Below are 17,781 nucleotides of genomic sequence, written 5' to 3'. Positions count from 1 at the left end.
ATTTTTCAATAGTATTTACATGTCCGGAAAGCTAACGAAATTACCCTTGTTGTCATTTAAATTTATTTAAATTTGGAGTTACGATGTGTTTGGTAGACGATGTTGAATTTGAAGGTCATAAGTAGATTTCTGCAAAATTAGTAATTGGACAGACTTTCACTAAAACAGTAATTAATCTCTCTTTGTAACTCCAAATTTAGTGGGGTTTGATTCTGTGGAAAGCTAACTCGATTATGGTCATTTCGGTATCCGTTTGGTGAATTATTGATCCAAATTGATTTGTGTGCGAAGCTTTGAAGTTGTGACTCAAAAGTAGATTTTTGCAGAATTTTGGGGGACATACCTTCACTAAAATGGTAATTAATCTCTCTTTGTAACTCCAAATTTAGTGGGGTTTGATTCTGTAGAAAGATAACTCGATTACGGTCATTTCGATATCCGTTTGGTGAATTATTGTGATAAATTGAGTTGTGTGCGAAGCTTTGAAGTTGTGACTCGAAAGCAGAATATTATGGGGGCAAAATCCAAAAAATTATAAAATAGGGGGGGTAAAAGTCCGCATTTTAAAATAGGGGGGGTAAAATTCCGATTTAATCAAAACAGGGGGGCAAAACTGCATTTAAGCCTAGAATAAATTAAAGAAGGTTGGCGAGCACCGAACTCGGATATTGATAATGGTGAATGAACCTGATCGCCAACGCGGAGACAGGTCCATACACCAACAACCCACAATATCGAAATAGCAAGCAATGAAGTCAATTATTATTACAATATAAGAAAGTCTTAGTACCCGGAAAAATAAAGTTTGTCCATGTTTGCTATGCTACCAAGTGTCCCAAATAAGGGCATTTGATGTCCAAAAATTAACTAACTGAACTAATAGCAAGTTTAACCGAACTGTATTTCACAATTCACTTTAACTAAGCCGACTACTTCATTTTGTGAGACAAAACACACTTTTTAGGGAGCCACAGTTTGAATACAACTAAGGTGGTTGGATATCAAAAGAAAATTTTATGTCAAATCACCGTTTTTCTCTCTTGAATACAAAAGTGACATATTTCCCTCTGTATTCATTTGTCCTCCAAACACAAAAAACACATTTCAAAGAACTCTGCAGAGGTACAAATTTTCTTTTCATTTTCTTAATTTTCATATTTCATCTTCTTTGATCTTCTTCATTTAACGCAAATCAACGCTTGCAATGATTTCTTTGATCTTCAGTCATGTTTTTTCAAATTTCATCTTCTTTGTTTAACTTGAATCAACGCTTGCAATGATTTCTTTGATCTTCAGTCATATTTTTTCAAACTTCATCTCCATTTAACTCGAATCAACGTTTGAAATGATTTCTTTTATATTGTTCTGAAAATATGATACAAGTTCGTAGTTTTGGTTTGTAGGGCGTATACAAGAATAAATATTTGATCAATCTCCATCAACGATACTATAGCACAATCAAACATAAGTTGTATAATATTAGGAAAAAAATTGCATATTTAATTCATAAGTTCAAAGATAACATTGGAGAATTCATATTCCCTATTCATAATACATCATAATTATTATTGATTCAATTATCATATTCTTCGACTCCAATAAAAGTCCAAGCAAGATCTTCACGGAGCTTAGTCTCTTCCTCGTGAAATCATTTTCAATCCCAAAGTACTTACGTACATAATCTACACTCTTATTCTCAATACGACCTGCAATGACCTGACATAAAAATTTGTAAAGCCTCTTTACGTTCAACTGGTATGTTGCAACGCCGAGGACCTTGACCTCATCGTCGCTCGGATCTTTTACATACTCCACTTCAAAACTCTTAGTGATCTCTCCAATGACGCACTTCTCGCACTACTCAATTATCTTAGAGAGCTCCTTGTTGAAGACAAAAAGAGAATGCAAGAGAGGCAAAAAGAGAAAAACAATGGAAGAGATGAACAAAAATTTGAGTTTAATGGCGAATAAGTGTTGCTTTTATAAATAGAGAGCGACACGACTAAACGGCTACACATTTTGGTATTGATCTTCCCATAAATGAATAATTAATTCAATTATATATATTTGGGTAAACCAAATGACTAATTACCCGATGAATTCTAAAATTAGGCAAATGCTAAATAGTACTCCGGGCACTCTTTAAGCCCTTAAATAATAAGTTTTTTATAGAATTTTTATAAGAATGCGTAAAGTTGAAATTGAAGTGTTTAAATTTTTGAATAAAAAATTTCTTTTAATGGAATGCTTAAAGAGTACCTCGAGGACACTCGTTAGCAAGACCCCTAAAAATATTATATTTTCAACACTCACTCTACTATCATTTGATGTAATAAACAACATGATTTACAACAAAACAGTTTTGAGCTAATCTCGGGATTGAAATTTAAGTTCTTCAAAAATATGGCATTAATTTGGATAAGAATGTTCTGCCTGCAGCTAGCATCAACTTTTTTGCATTGTGCTTTGGACACAAGGCGTCTCCGAGTTTTAGGAGGCTCTGTGCAAAATATAAAAGTGGCCCCTTAATAAAAAAAAATTAAAAAATTATCGATTTAAATTGCATATAATATAAAAAAAAACATTCTTGTAAACATATAAATTATCAATATTAAACCTTACATTAAATTAAATGAACAAGAAATACAAAATAATTATCTTTGAATATAACGTCAAAAAGGAACATCATAATCTAAGATTAAATTTTATGCAAAGATTAAAATGGACTAGAACTATATTTACGAGTATAGATAACTAATATATTGATACTCATGATATTTATGAACATTAACAATATATAACTATTATTTTAGGGCCTAAAAATTAATCTATTAATATACATCTGATATTTTATAGGTATAAATAATATTATAGGATCTCAAAATTTTGAGTTGAGACCCTCAAAATTTTGAGGCCCTATGCCGTCGCACACCTCGCACATGCATGCGAGCCTTATCTGTGGACAATATTTCTTTTCGATTTTTAGGAATCTCGGTGGGTGCTCATATGAGAAGAAAAGTTACATGGACTCCTATTATGGAATCTATGCGGTAAAGACTTGGTAGTTGGAAGGGTATCAATTTATTCATAGGCGGCCGAGTCACTCTAATCAATTGGGTACTTTCTAGCCTGCCTCTAAATTTTTTCTCTTTCTTTAAGGCACCGGTGTGCATTTTGAAAGAGCTTGTGAGTTTTTATGTGGGGGTGGGGATTAGATAGCAACAAGATATATTGAGTGGCATGAGATTTTATTTGTATTCCAAAAGATTGTGGTAGGGTTGGCATTAAAAATCTCTAATTTAGCACTGCTCAATAAATGAAAGTGGAGAGGGTTGGTTGAAGCTAATATTTCTTGGCAAAAAAAAATTGGCTTTTCGGCATGGCTCCTTGGCTGCCAACTTCTTGCATAATGGTGTCAATCTGAGTAGCTACAATACATCATTATGGTGGCACGATATTATGAAAGTAGAAGGACCGTCGAATTCTTGTTGGTTCAGCTTAGATATTATTAACTTGTTGGCAGATGGAAATATGATAGCATTTTGGAAGGAAAAGTGGCTTGACATAACACCCTTGATGGATTTTATTTCCATCTTTATATGTTAAAGCGGCAAACCAAGAAGCCTCAATCAAGAATATGGGCTGGTGAGATAACGATAGATGAAAATTGGAATGGATAACACCGTTGATGACTGATACCTTACTAGCCGAACCGGGATAGAGCATACCGATGAAAATGGATATCGGACCCTTCAGGCATGTTCTCAGTTAGTTCATTTTACTCTTACTTCCAAAACATGTTGTCACAAATGTTACTGGGATCCTTAAAAAAAGAAACAAATGTTATTGAGACAAATGTTATGATTGTTTTACAAAGGCTTTGGTCGAATGATGTACCATCCAAAGTTAGTGTTTCAGGTGGTGACCGTTATTAGCTAAATTGTCAACACGTGCATCATTGGCTAAAAGGGGTGTCATTACAAATCCGCACGAGTTATGTTTCGATTTTTGCTTTAGAGAGGTTGAAGATCTAAACCATGTGTTATTCAACTTCCAGTTTTCACAACAAGTGTGGAAGAAAATATTTCGTTGGATGCAGGTAGATGATATTATTTTTTAAGAAAGGTGGAGTCATTCCATTTTGTTTGGCTCTCTAGTGAAAAGTAATAAAGGACCAAAGGTTCGCCATTTAATTTGGCTAGCTACTTCGTGGTGTCTCTGGTGTCTCCGCAACAATATCGTGTTTAGAGAAGATATGCCGAATTTGTCTTCTATTATGGATCAAATTACTCTTTTTTCTTATTTATTATGTTTAGAAGCGGGAGTCATACTCCTTATACTTTTGTTGATAGATGTAATAATCTTTTAGCTTGCCTTCATAACATTTGATCGATCTTTAAATTGTAAGGGTTAAGTACCTTGAACGTTTTATAATTCAATTTTTACTTATCGAAAATTCACGATTTCATCTAATAATATTAGACGAGTAAACTATCCATATTCCATATAACAAAAAGGTAAAGAACATGAGATGGGTGTGGAATGGAACATATATGAGGAAAAAAAGCAAGGAAGATCTAGAACCTCACCTCAACGATAAGAGAAATCCAAAATCCCCAAACCACACCCAATCATTCTTCCTTTGTACTTCACGTCCACATCTTTCTTCTATTCCCCTACCTTCATTTCCACCTCATATCATAAAATAACCTCCAAAACTTAATTCACTTCTTCACTCTCTCACTCCAAAAAATCACACACACTCTCTCTCCACAATGGCTTCAGCTACAGCACCTACAACTCTCTCTCTCCTCCCCACCACAAAATCATCATCAGGCCAATCTGTGGCCCCATCCCCCTCCCGTGTCCAACTATCCTCATTCCTCGGCGCCCGTCCACTCCGCCGACTGGGGTTCGCTTCTGCTGACCCCTTGTTGGCAGTGCAGGTGGCGTCGAAGGTGAGGTCAGTGAGCGGGAGAGGAATGAGAGTGGTGTCCATGGCGAAGAAGAGTGTTGGAGATTTGAGTGCGGCAGAATTGAAAGGAAAGAAGGTTTTCGTGAGGGCTGATTTGAATGTTCCTCTTGATGATAATCAGAATATTACTGATGATACTAGAATTCGTGCTGCTATTCCAACTATCAAACATCTTATTCAAAATGGTGCTAAAGTCATCCTTTCTAGTCATTTGGTATATCTCATTTCTTTCATTAATCCCTATTTACATTTTAGTTATAGTGTATGTAACACTCATATTTTGGATCGAATGCGTGTATACATGTGGCTACATTCAATTATTCAATTACTTCAGTTTACTCAGATTATGATTGGTGTTAACCAAGTAATTGATCTCAACTGGTTAATGAGCTCCCTTAGAATGTACGAACGAATTGTTCGGGAGAATCTGAGTTTGATTTCTACTAGGACAATTCTTGGCCAGATTCTTGGCCAGATTTTATTTATCTCGCTGCCGAACTCTGATTACTGGGCTACTTCCTTGGGAATCAGATGGTTAATACTAAAAATAAATAAAATTATGATTGGTGTTTGTGTCAATGTTTCATAGATCACAATGTAATTTTTTTGTATGATGCATGTAGGAGTAACCTGATTTGGCCGTTGAGTTAGTAGTAAAGCAAGAAACTGAAGGATTGTTATTTTAACCATCCATGATTTTGTGCTTATAGTATCAAATGTTAATTTATTCATCAATTGTTGATGTTGCTTGCTTTGAAGGCGCTCAATCTGAGTAACTGACATATGTATCAAAATCTTTTACTTTTTTGTCTGTATATGTTAATGCCTTGATGAAATCAGAATGTTAGTGGAAATTGAAATGAAAAAGATATATATTTTGTGGCTGTTGAATTAAAAATGTTTTGAATTTGAGTAGGTGAATGAAAATTTGAAGAAAATCAGAATAGGTGTGTTTAATAGATCTTAACAAATCTCTCTCGAATTGAGAGATAGATGTTGAATAAGATTAAGAGAGTGGTAGAATTCAAATTCTTACTAATGAAGCATTTGGGGTTTAATTTGACCCGGAAGTAAGAAAGGAATGCACTTTAGAGGCTAAAGTTTGAAGTGATCATGACTGACAATTGAATAGTTATTGTAGATTTTAATAACTTCATAGTTTGTTAATACATGTAAATGCATTTTATTGCAATGTTAAGTGCTGAGTTTTCTATTAAGAGATTCAATGTTTCATCATCTAAAATCCATGCTTTGTTTTGCTTTCAGGGAAGGCCAAAGGGTGTCACTCCCAAATACAGCTTGGCACCTCTCGTTCCCCGGCTTTCCGAACTCATTGGAATCGAGGTATGTTTATAGGTTAATGATCGTTAATGATCGTTAATGAATGAATTGAAGTACAGAAGGTTAATAATATATGACTGTTTGATGTTTGGTGGATAATAACAATATCGTTGCCCTTTTCTTGCATCTGGATAATTGACAGGTTATTAAGGCTGAGGACAGTATTGGTCCAGAAGTAGAAAAGTTGGTCGCTTCCCTTCCAGATGGTGGAGTTCTACTTCTAGAAAATGTGAGGTTTTACAAGGAGGAAGAAAAGAACGATCCCGAACATGCAAAGAAGCTTGCCGCACTCGCAGATTTGTATGTGAATGATGCATTTGGAACTGCTCACAGGGCACATGCATCAACAGAAGGAGTCACTAAATACTTGAAGCCATCTGTTGCTGGTTTTCTTTTGCAAAAGGTTGGTTTTTCTCTCCTGACTTCTACTAAATAATTATCAATAGTTAATCTAAATTTTCTGCAAACCATCTAATTAAGGTTTTTGAACTTCATAACTTTTACTCTTTTTTACAGTTTGTCTTATAATAAGTTTGATTACTTGTCTTGTCATGAAGTAAAGTTTCATGTTAAATGTGAATCATTCTTCAGGGAAAATTCAGCGACCATTGAATTTCCATGTTTCATATGTTCATTTCCATTTCAACTAATAACCACACGATAATATAGATTCGATATTTTCCTCACAATTTTTGAAAACAGGGCATTTTCAGAATTTTTGAAATGCCAAAATATTGTTTCTTTCTATTGTCTTTGAAAATGCATTCATCCCAACTTCTCTCTACCACAATTGTTCACTACATCAACCTTCCATCTACTTTGTATCAATTTAAAATGAACATAGATTTTTGAAAATGCAAATTGAATTATTTTTCAGAAAGTAAATGGGGAAGTGTTAAATTTTTTAATTCAATGTATATCTAATAATAATATTTGACGTGTGTATTTTCACGTTGTAGGAACTTGACTACCTTGTCGGGGCAGTATCAACCCCAAAAAGGCCATTTGCTGCAATTGTGGGTGGTTCCAAGGTGTCATCTAAAATTGGAGTGATTGAATCACTTCTAGAAAAAGTTGACATCCTTCTTCTCGGTGGAGGAATGATCTTCACCTTTTACAAGGCACAAGGTCTTTCAGTTGGTTCATCCCTAGTGGAGGAAGATAAATTGGAGCTTGCTACAACACTAATTGCGAAAGCCAAGGCAAAGGGTGTGTCACTCTTGCTACCAAGTGATGTCGTGATTGCAGACAAATTCGCTCCTGATGCCAACAGCCAGGTTTATTTTCTATGCTACTTTTAGAGTTTAGATCAGCAACAAACATTACTCGTTCAGAATCGTAATCATTTGCTGCAACATTCTAAATTCTGCATTAACCCTTTCAGATCGTGCCAGCATCTGCCATCCCTGATGGTTGGATGGGATTGGACATTGGCCCAGATTCTATTAAAACATTCAACGACGCATTGGATACCACCAAAACCGTCATATGGAATGGACCAATGGGAGTGTTTGAGTTTGACAAGTTTGCTGTTGGAACAGAGGTATGCAATAACCCTCACATATGGAGTCTGGTTCATATTATATATATATAAACAATGTTTGCAGTCAAAATATCTCCACTCTATGATGATACATACTTCCATAAATATGCAGTAGGAGTTTTGTTGCACCGACACTTTAGATTAAAGGCGTGTCTGGTTTTTGACACTAACACGACACTAACACATGTAGAGTTACATTCAGTCACTTATATTTTCTTATTTCTTAATTCTTAAATTATTATCAATGTCTACGTGTCGGTATCTTGTGAAATGTTTGTGTCTGTGTCAGTGCTTCATAGTGTTGTAGTTAGTGTTCCTAATGTGACATGTATGTCTTGCAAATTGTATGTTTATTCATTCACATAACAAAAGTTTTGTCTTTGAATTGGGATGATTCAAATGTCATCTGCAGTTACTACAAGATATTCTATTTTTCTACTTTTGGCGACTCGCGACTGTTATTTTTTTTAAATAACAAATGTTAGCTGTTATTTTGTTAGTTTCTGCTTTCCACGTCTGTTCACATAATTTAAATGTCGGACCTTTCCTTCAGGCTATTGCAAAGAAGTTGGCTGACCTCAGTGGAAAGGGGGTGACAACTATTATTGGAGGAGGAGATTCTGTTGCGGCTGTGGAGAAAGTAGGAGTCGCCGATGTCATGAGCCACATATCCACTGGTGGTGGTGCAAGTTTGGAGCTATTGGAAGGCAAAGAGCTTCCAGGTGTCCTCGCTCTCGATGAAGCCGTACCAGTTGCCGTGTAAGACAGTTTTCAGCTTGTAATTTTTTCCAACCCTCGTGTTAAGTGTTCTCACAACCTTGTAAAAGAGCTTATGTTGTAGTACCCTTCCGAGTTTGTTAGTGTATATTTTATCATGCTTTAGTTTCTCTTCACACATAAATTGCTTGTAATTGTAAACCAACCTAGGCTGAGTGCCATAAATTCAAATAAATCTACTATAAAAAAATAAAAATTCAAACAAATCTTCCATTAGTTAGTCATTTATGTTTAAAACTGCATCAGAGGTTGTTTAACTTAATTCAAAGTTTCAAATAAGTCAATTATCATTTTCTTTCTATGTCAAGTTAGTCATTTATGTTTAAAACTGTCTACGATATTGGTCCAAGCTTCATTTTTAATATGTTTGTTACCAAAAGCCTTCACCATTCATGAGTAATTGAAGTAAATTACATTTATCAAAGTAAATTATCAGCTTGAAACTTTATACTCCTTTTTATTTTTATAAGAAACAATTTATTTTTTAAATTCATTAAATACTTGATGTATCTGGTTTATAATATGGATCAGATATATCAGTTATTCAATGAACCTAAAAAGTCAACTGTTTTTATCGGAAGTACTATTTAGCTAAAGGATTCTTGATTAACTTTGTCATTGCTTTATATATAATAAAGGTAGGATAACAAATGAATTCATGTGAATCTAGAATTAGAACTCTCTAGTCTCTACCACTTAGTTGTTGGTTGAGTATTAGTCTCATGTTGACAATTGACAAATCACATTATGTTAAGTTGAATGATTGGAAAATGGATCCCACGAGGGTCTAGAAAACTTAGCTGCATAATCTTTGGTCGGCAAAGCAAACTAAACTTACAGCCCTAAATTATGTTGTATCTGGTTTTCTCTCAATGATCCCAAGCCACAAAATCGATCAGCATCACTTCTTCTTTTTTCATAAGTCACTTTCATAATAGATATTTATCTACCCACATAAATGTGAAGACACTTTTTAGAGGTTCATGAGCAACCTAAGATGTAAATAATTAATCACATAGCTATCACGCACAATTTTAAGGTTTTTGCTGTGGAAAAAAAATCACAATTTTAAGGTTTTTGCTGTGGAAAAAAAATCACAATTTTAAGGTTTTTGCTGTGGAAGAATGACAAATACTATTTGAAAATTCACTCATACAAATGAGAGATTTTAAATTCAAACTCAAATAGCAGTAAAAGATGGTTCAACATAATAATCTTGATATTGCTATTGTTAGACCTTGCAAACTCGTTAGACCGAAATTTTATATTTGATTTTAATCAAGAGCATTGCTATTTACAGCGAATACATATATCACGAATTCATCACGACAATAGGCGCACCAATCAAAATGCACGTTTCTGCATAATATACGGAAGTTGCACAGCACAATACATAAAGGTTAAATATGGATGATTTCTTTTGTAAAAAAAAATAAATGGATGATTTCTTTAAAAAAAAAATATGGATGATTTATTAGTAAAAAAATGGATGATTTATATCGTCAAAAAAAAAAATATGGACGAATTAAATATAATTTTATTAAAAGTCAAAAGTGTTAGATAAAAGTAACGAAATGTTGATTTAACGATATAGACTAAGGGTCCATTTTGATTAGCTTAATTTTGAGCTTATGCAAACAATTTATGTAATTTTATCTATTATTATAAGTTTGTCAAACTAGTTTATGATAAAATAGTTTATAAAAATACAATTTTCACTAATGTGAATTTATAAAATAGCATAAAACCTAATTTATATTGCATAAGTTGTTTGCATAAGCTCAAAAATAAGTTAATCCAAACGGACCCTAAAATTATTCGAAACTAAAATTAAGTAGTAGAAAGTCATGTGAACTTAGCTCGGTTGATAGAACATTGCATTATATGTGCAGACAGCCGAAACGTCTCGTAAACTTAACTCAGTTTACAGGACACTAAGTTATATTTAAAGGGTCTCAATTAAGAGATAATTGCAAAAATCCAATTGATTCTTAATAAAAAAAATTAAGAGAAAATACTCAACCCATAAACTTGTCTTAATGTAGTATGCTTTGGCCCCATCTACCGCCCACTAAAGTGTAAGCACCGAATAAATATCACCTTAAATACGTGGTATCCTCTCCAAACCATTATACAAGCAAGATAAAATTACGAGTTTTAGTATATAGTTATCTCGCGCTAAAGCTCTTCGTGATTCTGTCGTGAAATGTTTTTCGCGATAACAAGCATTTTCCTTTAATCAATGTTAGTAAAATTTTATTTATTTTTATTTTTTATTTTTTTTTACAATAAGCTGGAGATCTAACTTAGGACCTACAGCTTACTACCCAAATTCCTCGCCACTAGACCAAACATAATGACTTATAAAAATATATACACGTAGTTTAAGAATACTTTTTATTTGTAGACAATAGGGCGCACATCACTCGACAAGTGGCGTGGAATCCACCAACGGCTCCGTGTTTGAAGTTGAACATAAATAGTAGCTCATTTGGAAATCCAGGCCGTATTGATTTTGGTGGTCTTATCCACAATTATATTGGCCTCAAAGGACTTCAATTAACTTAAAGCTTAGGCTACCATACAATTACCTTAAAATCTGATTCAAAAATCAGCTATTAATCTCAAAGATGACAATAATTTATCAAACAAAGTCTTTATCCACATGTCAGCTTTCTCTATTTAAAAAACCTTGCGTCAGGTGGCATGGTACATACTACATAGCACGAGCCATAACGAATTGGAAGAGGTCCCCCAACACAAAATACTAATAATGTCCATGCCAAGTTGCGTATAATTAAAGCAGTTAATCAAGGTAGTATCCGTACTCACATAAATTAATTAATTAATAATTATTACATTTAATAATTTCAAATTGAAAGAAGAATAAAATAAATGAAAGAGAAATATGCTGAATGGAATATCCCCTTGCAATTTCTCTTGTTTGTCAATTTCATTTTAGGAATTTTCTTTGTGAGAACACTGTTGAATGTTTTTACGCCTCTTTTCTTCATGAATGTTTATTTTTTAATTTTTTTATAAATAAAATAATAAATACTACTAAAATTTACACACAACTGTGAACTCATCATTCAAACTTGAATGAGAGTTTTCGACCTACAATTTATTAAAGGTATTTGTAAGTTGAACTATACTTTGTGGATTAAATGTTTTTCTTTTCTTTTAACTAAGTAATTGAATTTTCCGTAAGATGAATTAGTTCGATTCTTGGAGAAATTCACACAAACAAAGTGGAGTGATTGAGTTCGAACTTCAATCATGACATTCGACCTAACAATTTTGATATTTCTGTCTGTTAGTGATACATTCTAATTAAAATAATAAATTGGACACTAGTTACCATAATATAAATATAAAGTTTTTATGTCGTTTTACAATAAGTATCTTCCTAGAAAAACCTGTGAACTCATAGGTGAGTTATGCACTTCCAACAACTCCATAAACATAAGCAAAAGTGAAGAATTTTTAATTTTGAAAGAAAAATGAAGAAATTTATTACCATAGTAATTTTGTATGAATAAGATCATGTAATTATTTTTCAAAAAAAAAAACATGTAATTAATATATATGTTTTTTGGTTTACAATGTAGCTGGGAATCAAACCCAGAATATCCAGCATACTACCCAAACCCCTCACCTCTAAACTAAAGCTAGTGACTTTTATGTAATTAATATTGATTTACTGATATGATATCAATATTAGCATTAGCATCTAGGAATATTTAAACTCAAACAGATCCAAATTAATCTAAAAAAACCGAAAAACATACAAAACAAAATTTTATTAGATGTATTTGAATGTTATTTTGTGAAAACCGCTGAATTGGAATAAATTTTGGATGAATTTTTTGAAATTGATCCAAACCTAACCAAACTGCATTTGTATATTTAAATACTTATTTATGTTTTTAGTAGTATGATTTATTATATTAACCTATTATTTATTTGTTTTTAGTTTTATTTATCGTGTAGTCTGGTGGCTAGAAATTCACCTTTTAAGTTGAATAAGTGAGTTTTGTCAAAGAAAAACAAAGTTGAATAAGTGGTGTACTAGAGTCTGAACCTATTTTATATATTTCAAATATTTGTAATATTAATTTTTAATATATTTATATTTATTTTACATCAATCATATTATTTTATTGTATTTTTATAATATTAATGTTTAATAAACAGAATTAAAATTTGTAATTTAAATATATAAAAATTGACTCAAATTAAATCTCACTAAATATCAATTTTTTTTTTAATTTTTCATTTAAAACTGAAACAAACCACAAATATTTTATTTTTGAACCATATGGTCCATAGATTCTAGTTCCACTGCGCCCACCGTGTCACCCAAGAAAAAGCGTTTAATTCTCAAACAAGAAAAATCAAAACCAAAAATAAAACCAAAAATAAAACCCCATCTCACACGTGCGCTTCACACGAGTCTCATCCTTTCTCTATAAATCTTCCAGAACCTTCCTTCACACACTCCATATTCGAACATCGATCTCTTCCATTCCATCTCTCACACACATCGATCTCAATCATATCATCCATTGTAAGTTCCGCCACCAAAATCGCTCAATCTTCATCCTTTTCCCTTACCAAATTCTAATCCTTTTTCGTTTTTTGTTATTGATTGTTTCAGATTCGTGAAAAAGCATATCAAAATGGCGACAAAAAGAAGCGTTGGAACATTGAAAGAAGCTGATTTGAAGGGAAAAAGAGTTTTCGTTAGGGTTGATCTAAACGTTCCTTTGGATGATAACTTGAACATCACTGATGATACCAGAATCCGTGCTGCTATTCCTACTATCAAATACTTGACTGGTTATGGTGCCAAAGTTATCCTTTCAAGCCATCTGGTATAGCATCTTTCTCTCTATGTATCGATTTCGTGTGTTTTTAGTTTCTGGTTGTGTATTATTTTGATCTTTGAATTAATGAATTATTAGAGTCTAATTTTTTATTGCTTTTAAGTGTGACTGGTTTTGATCTGGTTGTGGTGAAAAGTTTTTTTGGTTTTAATTTTCTGTGATTTAATTCTGTATTTAAATGAGATCTGGTGGTATATTATATGCTTATAGGTTTGCCATTTTAGGTTTTTACTAATTTGATTTTTGAATGTATTGATGTACTTATGAATAGTTAAATAAACTTGGGTTAAATATGTTTTTAGTTTCAAATTTAGTTCCTATATGGTAACTTTTACCACCCATAATATTTGTAGTGTGTACAAATAGTCTTTATTTTCTATTTTTTATACAAAATATAGACACTTTTAATCTTGAAAATAGTCCCTATAAAATGCAAAATGGGACTGAAAGTGAATAGTTTTTGTTGAGGGACTAAACTTGAAAATTGTGATTTTATAGGACTAAAAGCATATTTAACTCAATAATAAATTATGAATGTCAGAGACGTGTGATATTAGTGAATATTGAGTGATGACAAGTTTTTTTCTTGAATCTGTTGTTTTCAGGGACGTCCAAAGGGTGTAACACCTAAATACAGTTTGAAGCCACTTGTGCCAAGGTTGTCTGAACTTCTTGGAACTGAGGTGTGTCTACTTACTAAGCTGTTATGTTTTATTTTGGGATTGCATCCAACCGTTCTTATTTGCTGGTCTGTGTTAATCTTGTTGATTTCTCTTGATTATTATAGGTTAAGATTGCTGGTGACTCTATTGGCGAGGAAGTTGAGAAGTTGGTTGCACAAACTCCAGAAGGTGGTGTTTTGCTTCTAGAGAATGTGAGGTTCTACAAGGAAGAAGAGAAGAATGATCCTGACTTTGCAAAGAAGTTGGCTTCCCTTGCTGATCTTTACGTGAATGATGCATTTGGCACTGCTCATAGGGCTCATGCTTCTACAGAAGGTGTTGCTAAATACTTGAAGCCCTCTGTTGCAGGATTCCTTATGCAGAAGGTATGTTGGGAGTAAATGCAATTCCAATGTATATTTGGCGGTGTTTTGCGATACAATATTTAGTACAAAATGTTGTCAAATGGCGGCTATTGCCCTGCTATAACAATGTTTTGTAGCAGAATTTGAACATACCGCCATTGCCTACGATGACAATACTGATATTTGGTAATTGATGTAGTTATTGATTGATCTGTTGTAATGTTCAATTGTTCCAGGAGCTTGATTATCTAGTTGGAGCCGTGGCAAACCCCAAGAAACCATTTGCTGCTATTGTTGGTGGTTCAAAGGTGTCTTCCAAGATTGGAGTTATTGAATCCTTGTTGGAGAAAGTTGACATTCTCTTGCTTGGTGGAGGGATGATTTTTACCTTCTACAAGGCTCAGGGTTATGCAGTTGGGTCCTCTCTTGTGGAGGAAGACAAGCTTGATCTTGCAACTTCACTTATTGAAAAAGCAAAGGCTAAAGGAGTTTCCCTTTTGCTTCCAACTGATGTTGTCATTGCAGACAAGTTTGCTGCTGACGCTAACGACAAGGTATTAAGTTTTTCATGAGAGTTGGGTTTTTTATTACAACAATTCCCTTCTCTTGTGAGGACTCTCTTGAAACAAATGTTGAAATGTGAATGGAGATTATACAATACTAGCATGTACAACCCTGTAAAAACAGAATTTAGGAATTCTATGGATAATTGGATGCTATTCATTGTTGTCAAATAGTGGTCCTACAGCGTAGCGGAATTTGAATAAACCACTATTTCTGTGATCCGCAGTTGACGACACTGATACTATGACAATTTTTCTAATAAGGAAATCTTACTTGCAATAACCATTTCCCTAGCTAATATGATCATATACTCATGAGTGTTTAGAATGTTAATATTAAAGCTTTATTTATTTGTGCTCAGATTGTTCCAGCATCAAGCATCCCTGATGGATGGATGGGATTGGATATTGGACCCGATTCCATCAAAACATTTAATGAAGCATTGGACAAGAGTCAGACCGTTATTTGGAATGGACCAATGGGTGTTTTTGAGTTTGATAAGTTTGCAGCAGGAACTGAGGTATGGATGATTTGGACTTTTTGAAAGTGCTCATAATAAATTATTCACCACCATGTTTTTTTTGAAAATTGCTTACTTAATTTTGGGAGACAATTTATCTGTTGTCAACTTGGATCCTTCATAATCATGATTGCTTGTACTTGATTTAAAATTGGGCATTGTCTTGCTGAACTGGGAAACTTATGAATTGGTCCTTTTGACCATTCTATATAAACCTGCAGAAATTGTTTTGATATATACAAGCCACAAACCGGTGAACCGTGTTTTTTTTTTTTTTTTTTTTAATTTATTTTTTTTTAATTTTTAAGTTGAACAATTGCACTCTTTGGTTTTCAAAATTTATAATCTAAACCCAGCCTTTCTCCTTATTTGTCCAATGTCGGATTAGTAGGGCCTTATAATGCTTTAAGAATTTGTGTTTTATATGCAATTAGAACTCCCATCTTTTGATATTTGACTTATTCAATGTGGGATTGGTATAAGATTTACCGATGTAGTATACTACTTTTGGTTTACTATTTATTTATGCGATAAATTAACTAATTTCAATATTTTGGTTGGTTTTACACTTCTTTTTACACATACAAACACCAACATACATACATATAGGGAGTGCTTTACGTAAGAACATTTGATTATTATGAGATATGATATGAGAACATAGGGAGTGACTCAGCCGAGACTTTGAAGTCAAAACTTTGAACTTTTTGTTTGCTTAGTTCAATGAGCATGCATGCACCGAAAGCTCATACAATTTGATTTGATGTAGTTTAGCTCTAGTGATCGATGATTGATTTCTGTGCAGGCCATAGCCAAGAAATTGGCAGAGATAAGTGGCAAGGGAGTAACAACCATCATCGGGGGAGGTGATTCTGTAGCTGCTGTGGAGAAGGCTGGACTAGCAGACAAGATGAGCCACATCTCTACCGGTGGAGGCGCCAGCTTAGAGCTTCTTGAGGGGAAGCCACTCCCTGGAGTCCTTGCTCTTGATGATGCATAAACGCTTGTATTTTGTGCTTTATAATGGTTGGGTTTCAACCAATGTTGGATTGATTGAGGTTGTTACAATAGAGCTGCCCTTGTAGAGGCTTAATCTAGGATAGATTCTAAATAAAAAGGTTTTTGCGGCATCCATGGTGCTTGATCAAATTGTTTCTGAACAATGTTCATTTTGTAAGGAGTTTGCTTATTTAGTTGGGTTCCTTTTGCTTTCTTGAGGGACATTTTTTCTTATTTTAGCTAGTGTGGTGTATGCTGTATTTTGATTTAATGTGATCCTAAAAGGTTAGCTGAAGAAAGAATGACCAAGATTTTTCAGCTCCAAAATTTTCATTTCTCATCACCTTCTGTTCTCACTATATCTGGTGCACCTTAGTCCTAATTGATGACTCGGTAAAATTTCGAACTATGAGATGAATTGTGTGTTTCTAAATAATTTTGCTAGGGATAAAACTGAGATAGAAATACCATATCATGGTGGAACTATTCTCATATAATATTATTACAAGTGAGCTAATCTCACAATTATGTACAGTGGGTGACTCAAACCATTCTCTCTTTAGTTTTTGCAACTTAAGGGGTATATATATCTTTCTCTTTTGTTTACAATACGCTAAACTGGGCAATTGAATAAGGAAGCTGCTGCATTCAGACCTGATCTCAAAAGTTTGAGAGAAAAACAAAGATAAATAGCATCGAGAGAGAGGGCATTGATGCCTTTCACTTTTGCTGTTTCTTGTACTGTGTTTTCTGATAGGGAAATTAGGAAAACACTATTGTCGAGAGAAGAATCAAGAAAAAAAATACATACATAGAGGAATTATGGGGTTGTCAGAAAATAGATTGAGAAGCATGGGCGGCCTTGAGCAAGTGCAAGGTGCGCTATTAGGGGCCGGACTTCCAAATAGGCAAATAGTTAGGATCGGCCGTGTTGAGAAGGTGATGTAAATATAGGGATTTTTGTGTTTTTATGCTGCATAACTTTCTGGTTTGTATACTCCTGCATAACTGCATATTCCACTGTGTTTTTGGTTGTTTTTCTGTTATGTTTTTGTGAATTTCTGCACTGCCATATTTTCTGGTTTTAGCGAAAATCTGGTTTATGCGTTTCAAGTTACTGCATAAACTGGGTTAATGTCTTAAATA

General features: G+C 33.6%; 2 protein-coding genes across 2 annotated transcripts; both read left to right on the top strand.

Annotated features, from left to right (window-relative positions):
• Positions 1–4,506: 4,506 nt before the first annotated feature.
• LOC123893913 (phosphoglycerate kinase 3, cytosolic-like) lies at positions 4,507–8,842 on the top strand. Its single transcript, XM_045943741.1, has 6 exons — positions 4,507–5,189; positions 6,242–6,319; positions 6,459–6,719; positions 7,276–7,593; positions 7,701–7,859; positions 8,413–8,842. Exons 1-6 carry the CDS (start codon positions 4,776–4,778, stop codon positions 8,620–8,622), a joined length of 1,440 nt encoding a protein of 479 aa, XP_045799697.1. The 5' UTR covers positions 4,507–4,775; the 3' UTR covers positions 8,623–8,842.
• A 4,108-nt stretch (positions 8,843–12,950) lies between these two features.
• LOC123893912 (phosphoglycerate kinase, cytosolic) lies at positions 12,951–16,975 on the top strand. Its single transcript, XM_045943740.1, has 7 exons — positions 12,951–13,206; positions 13,297–13,513; positions 14,131–14,208; positions 14,313–14,573; positions 14,789–15,106; positions 15,478–15,636; positions 16,442–16,975. Exons 2-7 carry the CDS (start codon positions 13,319–13,321, stop codon positions 16,634–16,636), a joined length of 1,206 nt encoding a protein of 401 aa, XP_045799696.1. The 5' UTR covers positions 12,951–13,206; positions 13,297–13,318; the 3' UTR covers positions 16,637–16,975.
• Positions 16,976–17,781: the final 806 nt, after the last annotated feature.

The sequence above is a fragment of the Trifolium pratense genome, linkage group LG7, assembly GCF_020283565.1.
Source record: "Trifolium pratense cultivar HEN17-A07 linkage group LG7, ARS_RC_1.1, whole genome shotgun sequence".
Lineage (NCBI taxonomy): Eukaryota > Viridiplantae > Streptophyta > Magnoliopsida > Fabales > Fabaceae > Trifolium > Trifolium pratense.
The sequence above is the reverse complement of the archived record's forward strand: the minus strand, read 5'-3'. Positions and strand labels throughout refer to the sequence as shown.